General features: G+C 43.8%; 1 protein-coding gene across 6 annotated transcripts in view; it reads right to left on the bottom strand.

Annotated features, from left to right (window-relative positions):
* Positions 1 to 2,999, bottom strand: part of HEPHL1 (hephaestin like 1) — a 106,252-nt gene extending 103,253 nt beyond the window's left edge. For all 6 annotated transcript variants that reach the window (XM_007059402.3, XM_043528963.1, XM_043528973.1 and 3 more), the window contains exon 1: positions 2,776 to 2,999. In XM_007059402.3, coding sequence (XP_007059464.3) covers positions 2,776 to 2,945 — 170 coding nt within the window. In that variant the 5' untranslated portion in view covers positions 2,946 to 2,999. The remainder of the gene's footprint in view (positions 1 to 2,775) is intronic.
* Positions 3,000 to 17,577: the final 14,578 nt, after the last annotated feature.

Raw genomic sequence — 17,577 nt, 5'->3', positions numbered from 1 at the left:
TAGCTACTTTGGAACACAAAATGTTCTGGGTCATATTGGGAAATATTAAGGGTTTGATGCATTTGTTAAAAAAGAAAGAGATCATTGTTTGACACTTATCAATATGAATGGATGCAATATGTTTCCAGTATTGTAAAACCAGACTTGTTAATGGGAGAAATTGTTGTCAAAATTGCACACCAACAGTCCCTGGAGGCAAAGGTATTGAAGGTTAACCCACTCCCCATATTACACATGGGATCCTTCTGGCTACCCTGGACCTCGAGCCAGTGGGCTGGGAGGGAGTGAAGCTATTGGACACTAGAGGTTGTACCGAATGGACTCCTCAAAAGTGGGTGTGCCTCACCTTGCCTGTTGCCCCAGAACCTTGTAGTAAAGATACATCACTAGGATTGTGTATGTGGCATGAATTGGAATCACAAACTCAAATTGCCTCACAGTACTTTCTCTTGAATAGGCTACATAGAAAGTGACACTGATGATTATAAATCTTAGTGTCAAAAGGGGGATTATGTTGGATCATATTAAAGAAGTTCTGTATTAAAATCACAAATGAGTTTGATTCCCCATAGTTTAAATTCCAGGGTATTACTAATTAAGAGGTCTCTTGGTTTTTGGTACTGTTTCTCTCCCTCTGTGTGTGAAACTTGCAAGCTGCTAGTTGTGTTAGTACATTCTAAGACAGAGTCTGTTCTCAAAGCAATTCACAGAGAGAGAGAGAGACTCAAAGCAATACTCTAACAGAAACAGCACCCAGAAACTCCCCGCCCTTTTGTTGTATTAACAATTGTGATTAAAATAGAGATAGAGGATGTATGTGGATGGATGCTTGGTGTGGATAATAACTAAATGATCAGGGAGGTGCCAGCCTAAGAATCCAGTGTCCATCGGCTGAAGAAGGGGTCAAGTGGAAATAACCAGAGGACCCCCGCAGGGCAGACTGGAATCCACCCAACAGCCTCAAGAATGGGAGAACCAAAGAACAAGATAACATCTCGGAGCCGTCAGGAATGTGCTATCTGCTGATTGATTCAGCAACAGCATGATGAAGCAATTCCCATAGACTGGCATAGAAAGAAATTCCTATAAAAATACACTCTAAAAAGTGAGAACTTTGGGGTCTGATTCTGCAAACCAACTTCCAGAAGCATCAGATGAGCATCTGACAAGGCCCTGCTCCCTCCTCATGTCCAGGCCACCTGGCCAGTAGGCTTGGCATGAGCAACTCTAAGGCTGGTAACTATGATAACAACTTTGCAGAACCTCTGTGTGTGTGTGTGTATGAATGAATGTGTGAATAAATATGAGATTGAATGGAATGTTATAGCTATAACTAACTGCTTACTATGATAACAACCTTGCAGAACCTGTGTGTGTGTGTGTGTGTATATGAATGAATGTGTGAATAAAGATGAGATTGAATGGAATGTTATAGCTATAACTAACTGCTTACTATGATAACAACCTTGCAGAACCTGTGTGTGTGTGTGTGTGTGTATATATGAATGAATGTGTGAATAAAGATGAGATTGAATGGAATGTTATAGCTATAACTAACTGCTTACTATGATAACAACCCTGCAGAACCTGTGTGTGTGTGTGTGTGTATGAATGAATGTGTGAATAAAGATGAGATTGAATGGAATGTTACAGCTGTAACTAACTGCTTACTATGATTCTTTCTGTATTCACAATAAATGTGGTATTTTGCCTTTTTCCCTTTAATAAGATCCTGCTGGTTTTTAATTTATTGGTACAACATTATAACAGCCCATAAAATATTTGAACACTCTTATCAGGTCTCTCCTCAATTTTCTTTTCTCAAGAGTAAACCTGCCCAGTTTGTTAACCTTTCCTCATAGGTCAGGTTTCCTAAACTTTTTATTCCTCTCCTTTGGAATCTCTCCAATTTGTCCACATCTTTCCTAAAGTGTGACGCCCAGAACTGGACACAGTATTCCAGATCAGCCCTCACCAGCACCAAGCAGAGCAAGACAAACACCTTCTGTGTCTCTTATCATATCCCTGTTAATACACTCCAGAATATTAGCCTTCTGGGCAACCGCATCACATTCTAGACTTGTGTTCAGTTAGTGATCCACGATAACTCCCAGAGCCTTTTCAGCAGCAGTATTACCACCTAACCAGTTATTTCTCATTTTGTGGTTGTGCATCTGCTTTTTCCTTCCTAAGTGAAGTACTTTGTACTTGTTCTTATTGATTTCAAACCAGTTTTTCCAGTTTCTCAAATTTCACCAGTTTACAAAAGATTCTCTTCAGTTCTCATTGTGGAAAAGCTGTGCTTAGTGGTGACAGAACTGTGATGTCACCTTGGGCCACCACTCACAGAAATACCTGGTTTCCCACATGAATCCTTGTAAAGCAAAGCTGCAATTAAAAAAACAAAACAAAAACTTTTAATCCTTTTTGAGAACTAACACCTGAAATTCACCCTTCAATAAACGTCACAGCAAGTATCCAGTCCCTGCACCCCACCCCAATTTTATCAGTAATAAGGAAGAGAAGCCATTTTAAACAGCAGAGGCCTGATCCAACTCCCATTCAATTCAGTGGGAGTCTCTCCACTGACTTGAACAGAAGAAGTCATATCCAGCCTTAAATGTATATTGCAGCCATACTAGCAAAACTGTTTGTTTTTTTAACTAAAGTCCAGTGACGGCACAAACTTAAGACATTAAGACAATATGGGTGACCTAAGGATTTTTCTCTCGAGACATCATGAGATCCGATTTACCAGAAACCTGAGGGACTTACTCATCTTCTGTGAGGCTTTGTCCTGTAATCAGATTCTTCCCAGTTGGTGCATAGTCCCAGTTCTCCTCCACAATCCCAACATAATAGGTTCTGGTAGTTGCTTCTACTAACACAAACAGCCAAAGGAATTTAAGAGCCAGAATGCAGCCACCATACAACACAGAAGGCATTTGTAGGTGTAATTGCAACTCAGGCAGCAGAGATGGCTCACCCCTCCCTCCCTTTAGCTCTCAACAAGTTACAAATAAGGAATGGACAAAGCAAAGCTCCTCCTATTCAGCAATTTGGGGCTGGGATAGGCAAGAAAGCTTGTGCAAGCAAAACAGGCCTATTGAGGGGTTGCTATGGTGACTGGACTTTTGCCAGCCCTTCAATGAATGTGTAACTGGCTTATTTTTGTTTGCCTTTCAGACTACAACAAATCAGTGTTTTGGGAAGTTTGGATGCTTGTAAGTCCTTCCTCCTCTTTTACCAGAAAGTGTGGTTTGTAATGTTAGGCCAGGATTTTTTGGTCCTCATCACATCCACATAATATTTGCTTTTCATCATTTCTTTATACCTTAAAAGCTAGACTCTTAGACTTTGCTTAGTAACTTTAAGTCACTGGAAACTAGGGTGACCAGGTAGCAAGTGTGAAAAATCAGGACAGAGGCTGAGGGGGTAATAGGTGCCTATATAAAAGACAAAGCCCCAAATATCAGGACTGTCCCTGTAAAATCAGGACATCTGGTTACCCTACTAGCCACTACACAGTTGAGAACAATCAGCACTTTCTAAAAATCAGGCCCCTTAAAATTCTTTCAAGTTGGACACCTAAAAAATGGAGGCATCCGGCATAGGGTTGCCAACGTTCTAATCATGGAAAACCAAACGCCCTTCCCATGCCCCCCCCCTTCCCCGAGATCCCACCCCCACTCACGCCATCCCCCCTCTCTCCATCACTCACTCCCCCACCGTTGCTCACTTTCACCGGGCTGGGGTAGGGGGTTGGGGTGTAGGAGGGGGTACAGGCTCTGGGTTGAGGCCAGAAATGAGGGGCTCAGGGTACGGGAGGAGGCTCTGGACTCGGGCACAGAGTTGGGGTGTAGGAGGGGGTGCGGGCTCTGGGAGGGAGTTTGGGTGCAGGAAGGGGCTCAGGGCTGGGGCATGGTGTTGGAAGTTGGAGCGCAGGCGCTGGGCTGTGCTTACTTCAGGCAGCTCCCGGAAGCAGCTGGCAGGTGCCTCCAGCTCCTCGGGGGAGGGACGGTCACAGGGACTCCACACGCTGCCTCCACCCTGAGCTCCAGCTCCACAGCTCCCATTGGCCAATGGAGCCAGCGCTTGGGATGGGGGCAGCACGCAGAGCCCCTGTGGCCCTCCCTCTGCCTAGGAGCTGGAGGGACGCTTCCAGGAGCCGCGCTGGGAGCCTGCCAGTCCCACTGCGCCAGGAGTGCCACCAACCGGACTTTTAACGGCCCAGTCAGCAGTGCTGAGCTGAAGCGCCAGGGTCCCTTTTCAACCAGATGCTCTGATAGAAAACCAGACACCTGGCAACCCTAATCTAATATCATTAGTCACTTTTGAACATCCAGGCCTAATTGTCTAGAAAAGGAGAATACACACAATTATATATGCAAAGTATATTTGGAATACAAATACAATGTTAAAAGGACATTATTAAGATTGCAATGACAAGCACTCAAATTAGGAAATGTCAGAATTAAGGTTGGTTGTTCTACTTTAATTTAGCCCCTTTTGCATATTCATTTTGATACAATCTTTAATTACATGATCACCTATTTTCCATAGATGCCTCATTCCATGTGCAGGATGGATGATGCTCACTTAATGCACAGCTGTTTAATATTTCGTTTTTCCCCTATTATTCAGCATTTGGTCCCATGCCTTATTTACTGCACACTATTCAAACTCTGCCCTGAAAACAGAATTATTAATTTCCTCCTGGGCTTTTCTGTAGTGCTCAACACCATGGTACCAGAGTGGTTTACTAACATTAATGAATTTATATTTACAACACACCTGTGAGATGAGGGTGGTCTTATTATCCCCATTTTACAGATGGGGAACTGAGGCACAGAAAAGTGATTTTGGGTGCCGCATCTGAGATTCCCAGGACCTGATTTTTCAAAGGAGTTAATATTATATAGTATTTCATATGTTCAAAGTGCAACTTTCATTGCAGACATGAGTACTCAGCACTTCTACAAATCAGTCCTCAGGGTCTCAAGTTGGGCAACCAGAAAATAAGGGGCACACAATGAGTGACCACCTGGTAACAAGTTTGTTTTGCCCAGCATCACATCTAGGACTCTGGGGCAAAGACAGGGACAGAATCCAATTCTCCAGGTCAGCATTCAACTGCCTTAACCATGAAATCATAAGTGCCGTGTTTCTAATCTGCCGGGGCGTGCTCCCCCTGGCTCTGCCCCCACTCTACCCATTCCCCCCAATGCCTCACCCAACCTCTTTCCTGCCCCGTTCTGCTCCCTCCCCCAAGTGCACTGCGCCCTCGCTTCTCTCCCTTCCCCTGCAGCACCTCCAGATGCCACGAAACCTCTGATCCACAGCAGGAGGTAGGCGCTGGGAGGGAAAGGGAGGCACTGATTGGTGGGACCCACCAGCAGGCAGGAGGCACTGCAGGGAGGGAGAGGTGTTGATGGGGGGCTGCCGGTGCATTTTTTTCCCCCGTGGGTGCTCCAGCCCCTGAGCACCCACAGAGCGGCCTATTCATGAAATCATCCTTTTTCTCCTAGGAATCACCTTCCTCAGTCACGACACCTTCCAGCTTCTGCAACAAATTAAACATGAGTCCTACAGACAACAGTATCTTTCACTGCACAACCCTGAGTCATACGTAGAGCAGGTATCCTGTACTGAATGAGGCAGGGTCCTGTCGAAAGTATGGTATGGGAGCACGTAATTATGGTTGCCAACATTGTATGTCAAAAACAAGGGCTGTTTTCTTAAACTCCCGCCTCAACCCTCCTCCCGATAGGATGATGATAATAAATGAATGAATGAATAATAATACAATAATAAATAATAATAATAAGCAGTACTCATGTATTCACCAGGGGTATTTCTTGCTGCTTTTTGCAGCACTCAGCAACTCACAATCTGGTTGTACAGAGATGAAGAAATAACGGTCATCCCTTCTAATAAGGGACTGTTGGCAACCCTAGGGCTCTCCCGGAAAGATGCACCCATGAGTACTAGCCCCCTGCTGTTGAAATACTGGATAAAAGGTGTCCTGTGCTGATTTAGTACAAGACAGGCAATTTTCTATTTAAATAAGGGATGTCCCTTGTAATATGAGACTGTTGCCAACCCTATATGTAATTAAAGTCTGTATCACAATGCATACATGCAAAGGGGCCAAACTGAGATTGCACAGGCAGCTTGAATTCTTAAGTTTCCTTATTTCTGAGTGCTAGACTTTGCAGTCTTAATAGTGTTCTTTTAATGCGTTTGTGTATGTATATAATTTCCTCGGTTTTCAAAAAAGCAAACTGAAAAACCAGAAATGCCCTCATATGTTATCATATTGACAACAAAATGGTTCATCAGCAGAGTTGGAACATTTTAGATCCACCTCACAGAGCTTTACCACTTGAGCTAATGACGTAACTGATAGTAGTAGTAGGTTGTCATCCTCTATATGGACCAGCACGGAACCATGCATTGTGACGGGGGGTTCACAGAGAGTTGCTGACAGGAGAAGAATGGTGCGATTCAGGAATCTTGAATTCCATTCTATGCTTGGGGGAAAGAAGGGGGTGAAGTGTTCTCTAGGGGTCACAGACCCTTCTGCCTATTCGCCCCAAATGTGACCTCTTCTGCCCTATCCCCTCCAACCTGTCCCAGTCCTGTCCATTCCCCACCCCCGGCTCCTCCTCCCAGTCTCATTCTCTTCACCTAGCCAGTCCCACTCTCCAATCCTCATATTTTATCCCAGTCCCAATTCACTTGCCCAGCCATCCTCAGATTTGTGTCTCCTCCACCACATTGCCTTAAAAATTCATGCTGAGGCAGACACGTGGCATGGAGAACTTCAGTCCAGTTAAAAATAGGCAAAATGATAAGCACATGAAAACAGGGTCTATAATGGGAAGTTTGGGGCGACCTTAGTAACTGGTGCTACCAGACTCACCTATAAGATATTGCCCCCAGTCCTGCCCTGATTTACAACATGTGCAACCCCAATGACTGGGCAGAAGTTGGCCCTTTATAGTCTACTTACCCCTTTGTAAGTATGATACATATGTGACCCTTCAGTTAACATTGGTTTTTATGTACACTAAATTACAGCTGTTTACCTCTGCACATACTCAGTGAGCTGTGGCCATTGAAGTACGATTGGAGCTGCCATCAGGGTGGCCCATGATCCCAGACCTACCTGCAACCCTTGCGCATGGTATAGTCTATATAGATCAGTGGTTCTCAAACTTATTTGATCATGCCCCCTTCTTTGTGTCTGTAGTAGTTTATGCCTTTCCCCCTGCACCCGCCACACAAGTACACATACCAATTAAAAATAATCAACATGCAACTCTCACTAAATATTAAAAACAGCAAAGCATTGATTCAAACAGAGCCATTCAAGTATATAGTAATGTAGGTAATTTTAAGTGAGATACTGCTTACTGGCATCACACTGCTACTAGTGTGATGGGTGCGCTTGTTTTTTGGAGCAGAGCAATCCCATGAATTGCACGAATGAAGCAACAATCCATTGCAATAAATGTGCACAACGCGTCGTAGCAAACAGATTAACGTTCAGATGGCAACGACTTTGTATAAGGCTAGGCAAGCTTAAACAGAAATCTGTCAAAATGCACAGCGCCATCTGAGGACCTGATATGTCTGGAGGAATCAGCTTTGCTAGTTATTCACGGCTGCAGGTAAAATGTGCACAGTATTTGTGACAGGTTCCGCCCAGGGTGCCTCCTGGAACTGGGGTGCCACTGAGCCCTCTGACCCACCAGCCTGGGCTCCCCCTCTCACTGTGCTGCTGTGACAAGCTGCAGACCCACTCCCGGTCCTACACTTCCACCAGCATTCACACAGGTAGGGACACACCCAGCTGCAGTTACATGCAGGCTCTCTGACCAGCCACTGCATGAAGCAACAGTAGAAAGGCTACAGCCAAGGTAACTCTCAGCTCCCCAGGCATGCACCCCCTCTGGAGCATAAACCCAAAATTATACCTTCTTGCACTGCACAGGGATTTGTGGAAAAACACTGACATCCCAAGATGGAGTCCAGAGTCATGTGGCCTGGTCACAGGCCCCTGCATACCTTGCTGAGTCATAGCAGCCATTACTTACAGGCTGTCTGGAATGTTCACAGGAAGGTGAATTTCTTCCAGGGTTCATGGTCTTTGCTTATGGGCCATCAGCACTGTCTGGCTTCTTCATTGTTGTACCTGAAAGACTGACAATGGGTGTTTTCCAGAGTAAGCCCATTTGAAATACAGATCCCGAGTCAATATTCATAACTTCAGATACAAAAATGACACATGCATACAAATAGGATAATCATATCCAGTAAATTGTAACTTTTTCATTGACACCTCAAATGACTTATCTTGTACAAAATGCATCATAATATTACAATGGTGTAAATGAGGTGCAGTGTCACAATATTCTTTTTCTAAAACTTCTCACACCCTCCCAGATTACATTCCTTGTCCACAGGTGGATTACAATTTATTGGGGCCCTAGGCACAAAGAACGTTGTGGGGGGTGGAGACACACACACCCTGGGGCTCTGTCCGCTGCTCTTCCCCTTCCCCCCACGGCCCTGCCTCCTAGCCTGGCCAGAAGTCAGGCCGTGGGTAAGAACTGCCCAGGGAGCGTGGACTGCTGTGGGGAGCTCTGGACCCTCCACCTGTCCTGGACAGCATGCCTTGGGGGCAGGGACACGGGCCAGGGGCTGCTCTTGGGTATCCTGGCTCCTCGCCCAGGGCAGGTGGAGGGTCTGGGGCTCTCCACAGCTGCCCAAGGAGCCTGGGCAGCTGTTACTACAGTCTAGGGTGACCCTCCATCCTGTTTTGGCCAGGACAGTCCCCTTTTTAAGCCCTGCCCCAGACTTCCCAACCTTTTTGGCAAAACTGGGCATTTGTCCAAAAAGGGACTCGGGGGAGGGGCAGTGTCATTGGGGGGAGGGATGAAAGAGGGGGAAGGGGTGCCCCTAGAAGTGAAGGTCTTTTTACAAATACAGGGAGCAAAGGAGCAATGTATATATATATATATTTTTTTTTAAAAAGAGGGGGAATTTTGGCTGTCTAAAAGACCCATTCAAATAGAGAAGGAATGAATCTGAGAGAGGGTAAGAGGGGAGCAGAGAAAAGCCTAGATAGCTTATATATAAAAAGAAAAGGAGTACTTGTGGCACCTTAGAGACTAACCAATTTATTTGAGCATGAGCTTTCGTGAGCTACAGCTCACTTCATCGGATGCATACTGTGGAAACTGCAGAAGACATTATATACTCACAGAGACCATGAAACAATACCTCCTCCCACCCCACTCTCCTGCTGGTAATAGCTTATCTAAAGTGATCATAAAGTTGGGCCATTTCCAGCACAAATCAGGTTTTCTCACCCTCCGCCCCGCCCCGCCCCCCCCCCACCACACACACAAACTCACTCTCCTGCTGGTAATAGCCCATCCAAAGTGACCACTCTCTTCACAATGTGCATGATAATCAAGGTGGGCCATTTCCAGCACAAATCCAGGTTTTCTCACCCCCCCACCCCCATACACGCACAAACTCACTCTCCTGCTGGTAATAGCCCATCCAAAGTGACCACTCTCTTCACAATGTGCATGAAAATCACCACATGCACGTTGTAAGGAGAGTGGTCACTTTGGATAGGCTATTACCAGCAGGAGAGTGAGTTTGTGCGTGTATGGGGGTGGGGGGGTGAGAAAACCTGGATTTGTGCTGGAAATGGCCCACCTTGATTATCATGCACGTTGTAAGGAGAGTGGTCACTTTGGATAGGCTATTACCAGCAGGAGAGTGAGTTTGTGTGTGTGGTTTTTGGAGGGGGGTGAGGGGGTGAGAGAACCTGGATTTGTGCAGGAAATGGCCCGCCTTGATTATCATACACATTGTAGGGAGAGTGGTCACTTTGGATGGGCTATTACCAGAGGGAGAGTGAGTTTGGGGGGGGGGGGGGGCGGAGGGTGAGAAAACCTGATTTGTGCTGGAAATGGCCCAACTTTATGATCACTTTAGATAAGCTATTACCAGCAGGAGAGTGGGGTGGGAGGAGGTATTGTTTCATGGTCTCTGTGAGTATATAATGTCTTCTGCAGTTTCCACAGTATGCATCCGATGAAGTGAGCTAAAGCTCATGCTCAAATAAATTGGTTAGTCTCTAAGGTGCCACAAGTACTCCTTTTCTTTTTGCGAATACAGACTAACACGGCTGTTACTCTGAAACCAGCTTATATATAATGTATTGGGCTGGCTGGAAAAGTTTTTTAAAAAAAAAAACAGCTATGGGGGAAACCAACTATTTATTGAAGACAACAAAGGAACCATGTACAGTTGCTGCACTTTATTGTACTGCCTTTATTGTTTTAAATGAGTTAGAACTGCCTATCTTATTGCAACTGGTTTAAGAAAGAAAAACATGTAATGACTTAAAATACTTCAATTATTCCTGTGTAAGTTAGATATGAAATGTAAATTTTCCTTTTTAAGTGGTCTGAGAAGCTGATGTAGTCAGAGCGTCTGAGCATAGGCTGTGGAGCCAGAAAAATGAGTTCTCTTCCTCGCTAGACGATCTTTGCTTATTGCATAACTTTACATTGTGTGAGTTTCCACATCATAAAATGATTTTTACTTACTTACCTCCCAGCAGGGAGTGAGGATTAATTATTTAGCTTTTATACAGCAGCTTGAAGTTTTAAAACACTAAATATAAACTACATATTTATGGGGAAAATACTAGATTGTAAGCTGCTCAGGGCGGGAGCCTTGTCTCTTTACAGGTCAAAGAATCAAACACTAATATAAAATAGGCAGCATAGAAATAAATTATGAATAAAAATAAATGGTTCAATGCACTTAAAGTTGTCCTCTTGTCAGTACATTGTTTGGATTTGAATTAATAACCCTGCTGATACTTGTGACACTAGTTCTGGAGCCTGTAGTTTCAGGTGAGTGAGTGTGGACAGCTGCAGCTGTCTGTACACATAATACAGCATTATGCCAGAGAACCCTGTCTAAGTGCCAGACATTGTAACAGCCGAGTCATGAGGTTTTTATGAAAACAGTATTGTCTATTGGTGAGTGTTGGAGATGGGCAGTCAGGACTCTTGAGTTCTCTGATTAGCAGTGATACTTGATTCACTCTGTGCTTGAGTGTAGGCAATGCACTTAACCTGTGTGTTTCACTATACCCATGTGTAAAGTCGGGGGGAAGGAGAGGGGCTGGGGGGGGGCAGTTCCATGCAGGAAGGAAGGGGGAAGGAGAGGGACTTGTGGCTGCGGGGAGGGGGGGACAGCTCCGCACAGGAGGGAAGGGGGAAGGAGAGAGGCTTGGTGGTGGCAGCTCTGCACATGATGGAGGGGGGGAATATGCTTACCTTACAGCTCCTGCATCTGGCCTCGCCGGGGGAAAAGGAGGAGCACGACCCCTGGGGGAGGGAAAGAAGGTGCCAGAGAAGGTGGAGCCAGAGTTCCGGCTTGCGGGGGGCCCCCCCAATTGGCTGGGGCTCCTGGGCATGGGCCCCGTGGGCCAATGCAGTAATCCACCACTGTCTGTGCCCATCCAGGGCAGCCCACCCCCCACTTTGAGAATGTCTGATCTAGATCTATAGATCACCGTGATATCTGAGTGCCTCACAAACATTAATAGAGTTATCCTCACAAAAGAACTTTGAGATAGGACAGATATCCTATCTCCATTTAACAGATAAGGGAACTGAGGCACAGAGAGATTATTATTCATTAAGTGACATGAGGAAATCTAGGTCAGAGTCAGGAAGCGAACACAGGCCTCCTGAATCCTGGTGTCCAACTCATCAGTCCAGCTGGCTCTTGCTCAACTTATAAATGGTCAGCTTGGTGAATGCCTGGAAGAGGTCAATGAGGAAGTCTCTGGAGCTATAGGGTGGGATTTTCAGAAGTATTTAGGGTCAGATTTTTAAAGGTATTTACACAGTTAAAGATGCAAATAGGCATCTACTGGGATTTTCAAGAGTGCCCAGGCATTTAACTACAATTGATTTCAATCCCATTAGGTGCCTACCTTTAAAAGTCTGGCCCCAGGAGCACAAGCCCCACTGACTTTCAGTGGGGTCTTAGGCTTGTGTTCCTTAGGCTTGTCTACACTGGCATTTTACAGTGCTGCAACTTTCTCACTCCGGGGTGTGAAAAAACACACCCCTGAGCACAGCAAGTTTCAGGCTCTTTTGAAAATCTCACCCATGATGCTTAGCCTGTTTGACCTCAGTCTGCTATAGGTAACAATCCTGCAGTGGCAAGGGGATGGATTAGATTACCTAAAAGGCCTTTTCCATCTCTAATGTCTGTGCTTCTCGGAATCACCAATACAGCAATTGAAAAAAAAAACAAAAAACAAGTAAACCACACACCAACCCAGTTTCATAGCACTTGAATGAGGCTGGCCTCATCTGATCCAGAGACAATGCAGACTGCTTTTACTGAAGTATCTTTATGCATTTCTTTATGTTAAATATTCCTATTTATAATGCATATATCTGTATCTTTAACATAATCTCTAAAGCCCAGGAGGCGTAGTTAAGTCCCAGAAGAGTGAAAACTAAAACCACTGTTGATAAGACAAAGACAAGTATAGTCCAAAGGATGAGCTATGCTCTTATTTTCAAGATCAGACAATTCTCCCTCTTATTTTCCCCCCAACCGCTTTTGAGTCAGAGCTGCTGATATGGTTTAATGTTTACCTATCAGCCTTGCTGTCCCCTGATACAAACTAAGTTCACTATCACAATCAGTTAACTGATAAAAGAAATTTGGAGAATCTATTTATTACTGCTATCATAAAGGCTGTGCAAACAGGAGACTGGATCCTGAGAGCTGAGGTGAACCCACAAGTCTCATTCCTATCCTAAAAGTCTTGCCCTGTTCTCACCGCTTCTACTTCAAAGACTTTCTGTCTGGCTTCCTAACATCTCACTTCATTCTACTCCAGCCCATTTAAAATGCTGGTGTTAATAATCACCTTCCTCTTCCATTGCTTAAAGCTCATCGCTCAGCTATTCAATGCCTTGCATAATGACAGGTTTCAGAGTAACAGCCGTGTGAGTCTGTATTCGCAAAAAGAAAAGGAGTACTTGTGGCACCTTAGAGACTAACCAATTTATTTGAGCATAAGCTTTCGTGAGCTACAGCTCACTTCATCAGATGCATCCGATGAAGTGAGCTGTAGCTCACAAAAGCTTATGCTCAAATAAATTGGTTAGTCTCTAAGGTGCCACAAGTACTCCTTTTCTTTCAGCTATTCAAATAATCCCAAATTATATTACTATGTTTTCAACATTAATCATTAGAAAGAAAAAAAATGGGGGAATGGAGATGGTAAAGCTGTCAGAAAATTAACTTAGGGTTGACAGGTTTCAGAGTAGCAGCCGTGTCCAGTGAAGTGAGCTGTAGCTCACGAAAGCTTACGCTCAGATAAATGTGTTAGTCTAAGGTGCCACAAGTACTCCTTTTCTTTTAACTTAGGGTTGTTACTTCACATTCAAATTTATAAGAGCAAGATAGATAGGCAGACTAGTCCATGATCAAGCAAATTCTGACTCTCATGAGTAGCCCATACTCAGGCAAGTGGTCCCATTGAGCTCAATTGCACTATGTGCCTAAGTCTGAGTTATTCATGTCACTCACAGTTTGCAATATTGGGTCCTTACTATGTAACTTATGAAAACAAGGTCTGTTTGTATTTTAATATGAAAACTTTATATAGAGTATTTCTCTGAGGGTAAAATGCAACCTGTGCACTATGTAAATTTCAGTGAAGTCATCAAAATACAGATTAAGTGGAATTAAAGCAGAGCATAGGCCGTGTACTGGCATCTGCATAGGCTGAATTTCAACCTGGCAGCTTTACTATCTCCTTTCCTCTTTTTTTAAACTAATGAGTTTTACATTTTTTAATTTCAATTTTTATTAATGTTTATATATACAGCTACAGGAGGGAAGGAGAAAGGCTGGGGAGGGGGGCAGCTCTGCACAGGAGGAAGGAGAGGGGCTTGGGGGAGGGCCAGCTCTGCATGGGAGGGAGCAGGAAAGGAGAGGAGCTCAATAAATTCTAGTTTTGCCACTGATTATCGTAAGAGCAAGATTAGGCCCCAGATGTATATTTGCTGCAATAACAACTTAAAATCTGAATAGTAAATCAACTTCCTTGCTCCTTATTGTGATAGTTATTTGCAGAACAGCAATAATGTGTGGATGTGATTAGCACCATATATTGGAAAACATTTTAGCCTGGCTTCAGCATTTACTAGACCTGGCAGCCTTGTATACATTAATGCTTCACTACCTTGTTGCATCATTAAATTGAGGCATGTCTAACATTCGTTAAGGTGCACATCACCATTCAGAACAAGATGAAAGAACAGTTGTTTTGCCCTGACATCTGGGAAATTCTTGGGAACTTCCCCAGGCAGTGAAGCAATGCATTGAAATCATTTTGCCAATCAGAATGTCCACAGACCTTTTAGAAAACAGTCACAGAGGAGCCATGCTACAGCTTTTTCCACATGTTTCAAATCCAAATCTTGTGCAAGGTTGGGTATTTTCAAGTTTTATTAGAGAAAAAAAACATTTTAAAGTCATGAATGATTATGTCTCAAGCACCCGTTTGGAAATGAGCCTTAAAGGGAATTTCCAAACTCTGGTGTGGTTACCTGACTACAGGAGCTGCTTTTCTTCAGCCACATCTATTTATAGGAAAGCCCCAGGTTTCTGAATTCCCAAAACCAAGACCTTGACTTCCTAAATGTCATTCTCATATATTTCAGTAATTTGCTTTATCCAGTCCACTAAGTGACTTGCAAATTTGAGTTCCCATCAGTTTCTTCTCAAAAATATTAGACGTTTTGTTTTTAAAGAGTATTTTTTAAATAGTTCTCTTTTTTCCTTGTGTTTCTGATACAGAGGGTTCAAGATCAGCGCTCCGTTGTAGTGGGTGTAGTATATAAACACGGTAAGGGACAGTTCCCTCCTTGAGAAAATTACTGTCACGGAGTGTGGGGGAGTCTGGGCCCTGCACCCTCTTCCTGGGATTCACCATGACTCTCAGCCAGCCAGTAAAACAGAAGGTTTATTGGACAATAGAAACACAATCTAAAACAGAGCTTATGGGTACAACCAGGACCCCTCAGTCAAGTCCTTCTGGGGGGCAGGGAGCTTAGACCCCAGCCTTGGGGTTCCCTGTGTTCGACCACCCAGCCCGAAATTGAAACTCTCCCCAGCCCCTCCTCCTCTGAGCTTTTTCCCTTTCCCCGGGCCAGGAGGTCACCTGATTCCTTTGTTCTCCAACCCTTTAGCTCTCACCTTGTAGGGGGGAAGGGCCAGGCCATCAGTTGCCAGGAAACAGGGTGTTGGCCATTCTCTGTGTCCAGACTCTTGCACACACCTGCCCTCTAGGTCTCTGCAATGATCATACACCCTTATCCCACCACCTAGATACTTAAGAACTGCATAGGGGAAACTGAGGCACCCCCACACTATTCAGAGAAAACATTAATAACAGTCCCACTTCATCACAGTTACAATCTAAACAGAAAAGGAGTACTTGTGGCACCTTAGAGACTAACAGATTTATTAGAGCATAAGCTTTCGGTTATGCTCTACTAAATTTGTTAGTCTCTAAGGTGCCACAAATACTCCTTTTCTTTTTACGGATACAGACTAACATGGCTGCTACTCTGAAATACTCTGAAATACTTGAAACAGACAAGACAAAGAGTGGGAGAAAGGAACAATTATGACCCACTTTTTAAAGAAGAGGAACTGAGGAAGAAATAGATTGTGATTTGTCCATGGTCACATAGAAAGCTTGTGGCAGAGTCAGGAATTGAATGATTACGTTCCAAATCCTTAACTGCAAGAGCATCCTTCTGTCTGTTTTCCCAGGCATGGACACATACTATCTACCAACTATTACATTAATTAAAAACAACTTTACTCACAATATTTAATTTTAATTCTTTTTTGAGGGACAGACATTACCGGCAGTGGGTGAACCTCAATATGTTCAGAGGTCAGATTCTCTTTGTAGAGTGGGATGCTTAGGCAAAGCTTATTTGAATTACTCCAAGCTTTTTGACTTTACACAATTCAGATGGAAATCTCATGAAAACAGCCATTCTACTTTAATCCTGGATAGAAATTTTGTGAAAAAAGCTTTTCTTGCAGTATATGGCTATTTCCAGGTCTAGTCCCTAATTGAACCTGGCAGTGTAAAGGTTACTGGGACCAAAGGGTTAGTGCAAAGGGAGTGTCAAAAGTGTTATATAAGCATATCAGAACTGCAAAAAATAATACTTAACCTTTTTCATAAAATGCTTCAAAGCACTTTACAAAAGGAAGGTATCATAACCCCATTTTACAGATGGGGACCTTGGGGGACAGAGAGGTGAAAGGACTTGCCCAACGTCACACAGCAGGTCAGTAGCAGAGCTGAAAATAGTATCCAACTCTCCTGATTCCCAACTGAGACCCCTTATTTGCTGGACAATCTTGCCCCCTAAAAGCTTTGGTTCAGCTTGTGTTCTAAAATAAGCTAAAGGCTCAGCTGTGTGGAGGGGCGGGTGGGAAGAAGAAAGCTCCATTTTTATCTGAACCAATCTCCCAGCCCTGCAGGCCTCTTCTTTTCTAGTGCATGACCTACCAAGTCCAGTAACTACTACGAGGTCCAAGAGAGATGCACCCACTTATGCCAGGGCTGAATTTAGACCCAAGTTTTTAGAATAACTGATCATAGGAGAGAGAACAACTTGGATTTGAGTATTGTAATGGAATCAATAGTCCAATAACAAGAAATAAGGTGTTTAATAGAACGAACTGCATGTTCAAAGGAGAGATTATATTAAATTTCCAAAAGACTGAGTAAGTGAAGTGCATTCAGCCTCAAAAATCTATTTTAAAAAGAACAAAATCAGGGAGTTGTGATCCTAATCACTTGTGGTAACTAATGTATCTATAAACAAACAATAAATAAGGCTGATCCTTGTACAGAACTTCAAGGGACATTATAGGTTTCTTTATGACTTCAAGGGACATTGTTTATGGGCTTCTCTCTGGTGATAATTGTATCTCACAAGCATTAAAGAGCTTAACTTTACAACACTACTGTAAGGCAGGGAAGTATTATCCTTATTATACAAATGAGGAAACTGAGGCATGAGATAGTTAAGTAACTTTCCCAAGATCACACAGAAAGTCTGGGCAGATCCAAGCAGAGAATCCAGATCTTTTGCCTCCCAGTCCAGTGCTGTACAACAAAACCAACATTTCTCTCTTCCTTGTTGCTTACTTCCTCGGATTAGGGCTATTTGGAGATTAAATTGTTTTCATATGTGACTTTTTAATGAGAGTATTGTTTGAAAGAAGCTTTGTTAGCCTGACTAGGCCCCTTTTATACCAACCCATGCCTTTTTGAAGGAGGAAATCCATGTCATTAGACAGGGTAAAGGCCTTCTATCCCAGTGGCATGTTGTCATTACTAAGACTAATGGCACCATGTAGGCGTTTCCCCTTTGGTGTAGTTGGCCAGATCTTGTTGGATCATAT

This window comes from Chelonia mydas, chromosome 1 (assembly GCF_015237465.2).
Source record: "Chelonia mydas isolate rCheMyd1 chromosome 1, rCheMyd1.pri.v2, whole genome shotgun sequence".
Lineage (NCBI taxonomy): Eukaryota > Metazoa > Chordata > Testudines > Cheloniidae > Chelonia > Chelonia mydas.
This window is presented reverse-complemented; position numbering and strand designations above follow the sequence as displayed.